The sequence below is a fragment of the Nicotiana sylvestris genome, chromosome 8 (genome assembly GCF_000393655.2).
Source record: "Nicotiana sylvestris chromosome 8, ASM39365v2, whole genome shotgun sequence".
Classification (NCBI taxonomy): domain Eukaryota; kingdom Viridiplantae; phylum Streptophyta; class Magnoliopsida; order Solanales; family Solanaceae; genus Nicotiana; species Nicotiana sylvestris.
Window position 1 is genome coordinate 224,817,944 of NC_091064.1, and position 8,305 is coordinate 224,826,248.

An 8,305-nucleotide genomic window follows, 5' to 3' on the forward strand; every position below is an offset into this window, starting at 1 on the left:
GAAACAAAATACAATTACTAAGAAACCGAATTTCTCTGACTCTGTTATGAGAAGGAGAGACTTCAGGTTTATAATGGGCAAAATACATAAGTTACCCCCTAAACTATAGACCAAATCTCTATTACACACTTTTTGCCGACGAAAATTACCTTACACACTCATGTCATATAGGAGTGCTAAAATAAATATATACTTATGTACAAATTGAAAATAGGGAAATATCGCATATGTATAGGAAAATATCAAACTTGTGTTGGGTAGGGTATCTTACTTTATTGAGTAATTAAATTATTAAGATCAGTAATCATTATATTTAAAAACTTATATATTTTTCTTTTATAATAATTCGAACATAATTTTTTAATATAAAGTTTATATAATTATTATAAAATTTTATACACGCGCAACTTGCGTATCCTAAAAATTAGCAATATTATAAGAAAGCTAAAAAATTGCACAAGACCAATGATTATGAGCATCTTCTATTCTATTCTCCAAGTAAATCATTTCCAACTAGAAGCAATAACAATTGTGTTGCTAAAAATGAGAAACTTAATATATAACCGCAAAAAATCCTTCTAAAGAAAAATATTTCAATTAGAAGCTTTATTCCCTTTTGTTATTCCCGCTTAGCTTCACCAGTCCAGTAAGTTTTCACAGCAATAAGAATTTTCTCTGGGTTAAATGGTCCACTCTCATGGTCTACAATGCGACTTTGCCATCTCATGCCGTCTGCTATACTTTTGATTTTCACTAGGACTTCCACTACATCTCTGAATATAACAGTACCTTCAGGCCTCAGGATTCTATCCATCTCAAGGAGAATGTAGGTGATATCACATCTTCATAAATAAATAAATAAAATTAACATACACATTTAAATCAATACACAACAACAACAACAACTCAGTATAATCTCAGTAGTGGGGTTTGGGTAGGGTAGTGTGTACGCAGACCTTACCCCTACCCTGGAGTAGAGAGGTTGTTTCCGATAGACCCTCGGCATCCTTCCCTCCAAGAACTCACCGCCTTCCTCTTGGGTTGACTAGAACTCGCAACCTCTTGGTTGGAAGTGGAGGGTGCTTACCATCAGAGCAACCCCTCTTGTCAAATAAATCAATACACGAGAACAGAAATACATCAATACGCATGAGCATTTTACCTGTCCTGATATAGGCTGATCAAACCACCAGCATGGATGAGATCGTATGTTCGTGGATACGTTGAGAAAGCTTCACACCAATCATTGTATGTGCCAATGAAGCCTCGTTCATATATCACACCCAAAGTGTCGGGGTCATTATTGGCAGGAACCACGTTCATTACCCAAACTGGATATTTCGAAAGAGCTGCAGCGAATCCACCCAAATAAGCATTCGCGTCCATCACGTTACGATATCGTCCTTGGGGTAAGAGACCAATTAGGCGTTTGTAGTATGACACCCGTTCATTCCATACCTGATTACAACAACAACAACAACAACAACAACAAAAACTATGGCTCAGTCTTAAACAAGTTTTAGGACGGGTATACCATGTTTCTCCATTTAAATTCATGATGAATCTCTATTCTATACCTGATTATCCTCTTGAAATTTCTCTATTGTGATGCTTGGTATTGAACCACTACTAATCCTAGGAGGAGTAGCGAATGCTCGCTCTGGCCATTTTTCTAATGCACCACCTGCGACTTCATCCGAGTTGGTTACTTCTGGCAGCGGCGTGATACATGCTTCCATGTCTTGGTACCTTATTTGAGTAATGATATAGAGAGGTCAAACTGGAATTAATTCTTCATAAATGGATTAGATATTATAGTATCGGTCACTTTATAAGAAATTGAGAAAGTACCATGCTGCATCACCGTTGCCTGACTTGCAGATATGTGGCTTATGATTAGATGATCTGCTTTTGGTGCATTCAATGTGGTTGAGAGGCTTTTGCCACACAGCTAGGTCACCCTTCTCGATCACCTTTTTCCAGCAAAGTCGCCTCGCAGTGTCTTCAATGGAATCTTGCTCTTGCTTCAAATCTTCTTGGGTTCTCTCCCAACCTCTCCAGTATGTCTTCCAGCGGATAGGAGGGCCTGAAAGTATCCAATAACCCCCTGGCCGTAGAACTCTGTCAACTTCAATAAGGTACAATCCATCTGTAAACAAAAAATAAATGATACAAGGATGAGGATTTCGATTGTTTATATATGTAGCTCATCTCATCATCAATTTTGCCCGACATATATATGGTTTAATAACACCTTACCGTACTTGTTCCATGGGATTAAGCAACGAGAACAATGAGCCATATCAAAAGCCCTCGCTGGATATGGAAGTCTCTGAGAACCCATAACACCAATCATTGCCGGAACTCCTCTTTCTAGTGCAAACCAGACCTGTGCTTCGTGTGTATCTCTTGGAGCAAAAGACATGGCTACTATATCCCGCTTCAGCAGATAAGCACCCCAACTTGCAACCTTTTATGACATTGAAGTTTAAGATATTTTTAGTACGAACTGCATAAGTATATAATAAGGTATTTAAGCAACAAAAACCAGATTGGTTCCAATAAAGAAGTAGGAAAATCCTTAATGTAATAAAGAGGCATAATCTTACACCACAGCCTGTATCGATTGCTGTCCGAATGGCTCCACTAGTAAGGGGAACCAGCTCACTTATATCATCAATGTAAGCATCAGCTCCGTGCGGGAACATGGTGCCACCTCCTGGAAATCTTAAACGATCACCTTCCACTTGGACCCAATTCTGAACAGCTTTCTCAATGCTAAGTTCTTTATGTGGAATATTGGCAAACCAAGCATAATCTCTACTCTGAGGCCATTTGAAGGGAATCTTGTAATTTGGTGGAGCAGGTATAAGACAACGGATAAGTTCTTCCTTGCTTGGGCAATGCCTCTCTCTGTACTTTAACATATTACGGTCAAATTTTCGACCCCTCTGTGGCTCTTGACATGGTGTGTATTCGCTGTAGGACATATCACAGGGTGGAAAGTTTTCTGATGACTTAGAGTTGTTGACCACTAACTGATGATGGCTTTCGAAATCGAGAGGGACTGAGAGTGACGATGATGATGATGACGATGATGATATTCGTGATGTCGCGATATCAGGGTTCGGAGATCCAGAATCACAGCCAACTCTGGAATATACTTCAGATTGACTGGATGGAGTGGGTCTAGCATTCTGCCAGGCTCCTAGGACATAGAATAAGATGCAGAGGCCACTAACAGCAAGGATCCAAGTGAGCCGTTTTCTCTTCGATTCGAGCTGGTGTAACTTTGGGGATCCACTATGGTCTTTTGCCATCTATACCTGCTCATATTCATGTAAAAAAATATATATACATCAGACCAAAAAGGAAGTATTGGAAAATGATATTAAAGTGATTCTTTTCTGCTAAATATATGATTAATTTAACTCTCAGAAACAACTTTCAAGAAGAAAAAATAAATAACATCATTTACCTTGTTTTTTAATTTCTTTCTTGATTTCGATGAAAGTATAAACAACAATGTTTATTGACCAAAAAGGAAAAGGAGAAACAACAGTAAATATTCTTATTTTAATTTGAAGAAGTATCTGCATAATGTAACATTCAGCTACGTATAAAAAGAAGGAAGGAAGTGATCATAATTTGACAAATAAATACAAATGAATATCAGAAAATAACCATCTGTTTATTAGAAAACAGATCTTTTCCTAATATAAAAGGATTGCAATTAGCACAACACAGAGATAGAGTGCAACTAAATCAAAACATACCTATACAACGAAGGAATATACCTCTCAGTATATCTATCTGCTTCTTGAACCAAAATGTCTACTTTTCCCTGAGTTAATATAAAATACAACAAGAAGTAAAAACCAATGGTGTTTGGACACATGAGTACTAGGCACATACAAATAGATAGAACACACGGGCGGAGCCACAGTGTTGTTTGCGGGTTCAGTCGAACTCAGTAGTTTTGTTCAAACCCTGTATTTGTATTAAGAAATCCAATAAATATATATAAATTATTAATTTAGAATCCAATAACTTAAAAGGATTATAATCTCGAATCCATAAGGTTCAAATCCTAGCTCCGTCTCTGATAGTACATATAGACTATGTTTAAATTTGTGTTTAGAAAAGATGCAAGTTCATGGATCTTACATCATAAAATCAAAGGGAAGTTTTTGTTTTTGTTCAATCATCGTACATTTGATGTTGCAGGTACAGAGAACGTTGAGTAATCACGAAGGGACAGTAACTATATATGGAGTTTCTTGAACACAAAACACCATTGTCGCTATAAATATACAAAGAAGAGGGAATTTATAGGGAAAAAAGATGAAGTTGAATGTGCATTAAATTTAAGTTTGTCAGTTGGTGATATAATTGAAATGATACTAAAGAGTCGGAAGATAGGGGATGGAGAAATGATTGAGAGAACCTGGTCCAAGTAAAGCAGAGAATGGAGGTTTTTTTGTCCGACAAATGCCCGCAAGAAGTGAGCGTCCTTCACTCTATCCTCAAATGGCTCTCCACCTCATTCCTAATTTCTACCTCCTTGCCCATGTAGAGGAACAATCTTCAATTTCCTATTCTTTATATAATAAAGAAATGCCTCAAAAATAGTATTAGTATAATGCTCCCTCCATTCAATTTATGTCAAACATGTTTGACTGGACATAGAGTTTAAGAAAAAATGAAAACTTTTGAAATTTGTGGTCCTAAACAAGTCAAAAAAGGGGTTCAGAGTATTTGTATGGTTATAAAAGTTTCTCATTAAGGGTAGAATTGTAAGTTTAAGTTAAATTATTACCAAATTTAAAAATTGATCATTCTTTTTAAAACGGACTAAAAAGAAAATATAAGTTCACATAAACTGGAACAGAGGGAGGGAGTAACTACCTTTACAAATTAATAGAAAAGTTGTAAGGTATACATGCAAAAATATGTATGAAATGAAAACAACTTGAAATATTACATGATTTCAAACAAAAAGAATCTATAGTAATTGAATATATACTCAATAATTTTCTCAAATTAACTTATGAAAAACTTCTTTATACACTATATTTTTTATTTCATTTAATATTTGATCATCATCGTTAAATCCATCTCTACTTGTCACTCGAGAGAGAGCAACATAACAATATTGACAGTGTAAACACATGTATTTTTAGAAATAGTCACACGTGAAATGATGATTTGCCTTGACTTTATTTAAAGGTCATACATATGAAAAAATATAATGCGATTGAAAATTATATTTGCTTGAATTAAAATAGTATTGGTGAAAATACAATTATAGTTAAAACATAAAAAAATTCTATGGTAAAAAGATCGAGACAAAACAATTTCTATATCTAGTAGATGGGGTAATCGTGAAGACAACCTAATCTAATGCTAGTATTAGCGGCTACTTTTCCAGTTCGAATCCGTAACTTATATATTACACGAAAATAACTTTACCGTTGCTCCAAGGCCCTCCTTCACGATTACCCCACCTACTAGATCTAGAAATTGTTTTGTCTCGATCTTTTTACCATATAAAATTATCTTTAAAGAGATTCAAGCTTACTGCAGTAAAGTCTTCACTAGTTCAGCAGTAATCATCTTGACTTGTCTTCCCGAGATACAACAGTCCGATCACGTCGTACGACTCAAACATAATCTAGATAAGCTGTTGAGTCTAGAGCTCCACAAGATGAACACCTTCCTTCAACAAAAGTAATAACTCTTTTCTTCTATTTTCACAACTTTGACCTCACTTTTTTAAACACTCCACAATTATTTTTCACGCCCTATTATGGAAGGAAAACTCTCATTTATAGGTGTAGAAATTCTTCCTTGAATTAAATTGGAAGAAAGTCACTACAAGAAATTTGGCCAAAACTGATTGCGATAAGTCGATCGGTCAAAAAATCGGCTGAAAAATGACCGAAGTGGGTTAGGTTTTTCAAAATATTTTATTTTTCAATTTTAATTTATGAAATCGACCAACTTAGATCAATTATTTTGGCGCAAAAAATGCAAAAAACTATTTTTGCGTCCCATGAAATTTATTTTTCAAGAAACGGGCCAAATTTTATCGATTTTTCATTTAAAATAAATTAAAATTAATATTCAAAACCGACCAATCTTCGGTCAAATTTTTAAAAATCAACCGATTTGGGTCGGTAATTTTATTTTTTAATAAAATCGACCGATATCGTTCAATTATTTTCGCGAAAAAATATAATTAAAGAGTATTAATAAAATAAAAGACAGTCTTAAAATAAAATGCATCAATAATCTAGTTGTAGAATAGTATTTTGCCACAGTACAGACCCCTGTTCGATTTCCAGATGGTGCATTTTTCAATTACATAATTAAAAATACCGACCGAATTCGGCAAGTTTTGTCATTTTTGGAAATTAATTCACCGACCGAAATCGGTAAAAAATATCGACCAAAGACGATCGGTTGGCTCTATCGACTATACGATTATTGTTTGCCATGAATCGGTCGGTTTTCATTCGATTTTTGCAAATTACCGACCATTGGTCAGTTTTGGCAGTCGATTCTCCCTCCCCCTTTTTAGTGGTGAGTGGTAATAAGTTATGAAATCATAGAGAACGTGGGATAATGGATAAATCTATATTATATTAAAAGGAGGATAGTGAAGGATGATGTTAAGCTAAGTGGCAAATTGAAATGAAACCACTTGGCACTTTTAAGACAACATTAAAAATTTTGAATTATAAATGGAAACATAATTAATAGAAGTAATAGTTCAATAAGAATTATTATTTAATTATGATCGGAAATATATTTGACGTATGTTGACTCTTCAGATTGATGAAGTATTATTAAATTTAAATTTCAATTTGGAAAATAAATAATATAGAGTAGTATAATTTTGTTCACCTTTTTTTTTGTATAATTATGGTAGGAACGTCTAATTATGGTAGAAACGTCTGCTACGGAAACAATTAAAGATTGATGAAGTATTCTTTAATTGACCAAGCTTTGTATCTGACCTTATTTGGGTACAATATATATTATTGTAGGTATCTTTAATTAAATTTTTGTGCATAATTCAGTTATGGCCGGTATTCCTTTTTGAGAAAAATCAATTAAATTTTTATTTTGTATCTTACATATTATTTTTAAGTTGAAATAATAATTCTTTGTTTAGCACAAGCTTTGTATTTGACTTTATTTATGTACAATATACATGACTATAAGTATATTTAATTAAACTTTGTGTATAATTCAGTTATGGTAGATATCCTTTTTTGAGAAAGAATCAATTAAATTTTAATTTTGTATCTTGCACATTGATTTTAAGTTGAAATAATAATTTTTTAATTTGTTGGATTCTATTTGTATAACATTAATAAAAGTTGTTAATTGATATTCTTTTGTATCTAAGTAATAATTGGATTTTTTGAATTGCATAAAGTTGTCATCGAATTGTATAACAAAATAGTACTAAATATCTTTTCCTTTTGAAGAAACATTCTCTAGAATTTTGTATCTAATTACTAATTGATTTATTTGTTAAAGAATTGCTAGAGTTGTCACCGAGTTATACAAGGAAATAATATTAAATACCTTTTCCTTTTGAACTTTCTCCAGAATTGTGTATCTAATCTAATCTAATTAATAATTAAAATAAAATTTATAAACTGCATAAAGTGTTGTCATCGATTAAAATAAGAAAATATTACTAAATATCTTTTCCTTTGAAGAAACATTCTCTTGAATTTTTCCCATATTAATAATTGAATACTTTTTTATGAATGGTATATTAGAACTATGATTGATTATTTAAGGAAATAATATTAATACCTTTTCCTTTTGAACATTCTCCAGATTTGTGTGTCTACTTAATAATTGACTTTTTTATAAATTGTATATTAGAGATGTCGCTCATTTATCTAAAAAATTAATATTAAATATTGTTTTCCTTTTGAAAATCCTCCAAATTTGCGTATCTACTTAATAATTGATTTTTATATATTGCATATTAGAGTTGACACTAATCTATATAAGGAATACTATTAAGAATCTCTTTTAATTAAGGTTTTGATGGGAGATGACCAGATTAAGAGGAGGTGGCAGACCTACTTTCATAAACTTCTAAGTGAAGAAGGGAATCAGGATATTGTACTAGGGGAATTGAGGAATGCCGACAGTCCCCATGAATTAAGTAATTGTAGGGACATTGAGATTGATGAGGTCATGGAGGCAATGCGTAAGATGAGAAGGGGCAAAGCTACCGGGCCAGACGAAATTCCGGTTGAACTTTAAAGGTGTG

General features: G+C 33.3%; 1 protein-coding gene across 4 annotated transcripts; it reads right to left on the bottom strand.

Moving 5' to 3' along the window:
- Positions 1-469: 469 nt before the first annotated feature.
- LOC104219364 (probable methyltransferase PMT18) lies at positions 470-4,563 on the bottom strand. 4 transcript variants are annotated; one of them, XM_009770041.2, is made up of 8 exons: positions 4,448-4,563; positions 3,777-3,844; positions 2,610-3,326; positions 2,260-2,470; positions 1,852-2,149; positions 1,578-1,749; positions 1,163-1,458; positions 470-842 (listed from the first exon to the last, which is right to left on the bottom strand). In XM_009770041.2, exons 3-8 carry the CDS (start codon positions 3,318-3,320, stop codon positions 620-622), a joined length of 1,911 nt encoding a protein of 636 aa, XP_009768343.1. In that variant the 5' UTR covers positions 3,321-3,326; positions 3,777-3,844; positions 4,448-4,563; the 3' UTR covers positions 470-619. The 4 variants fall into 4 exon arrangements, with proteins under 4 accessions (XP_009768343.1, XP_009768344.1, XP_009768342.1 ...); XM_009770042.2 differs by lacking the exon at positions 4,448-4,563 and adding an exon at positions 4,168-4,421 and having other exon boundaries at positions 3,798-3,844; XM_009770040.2 differs by lacking the exon at positions 4,448-4,563 and adding an exon at positions 4,168-4,420.
- Positions 4,564-8,305: the final 3,742 nt, after the last annotated feature.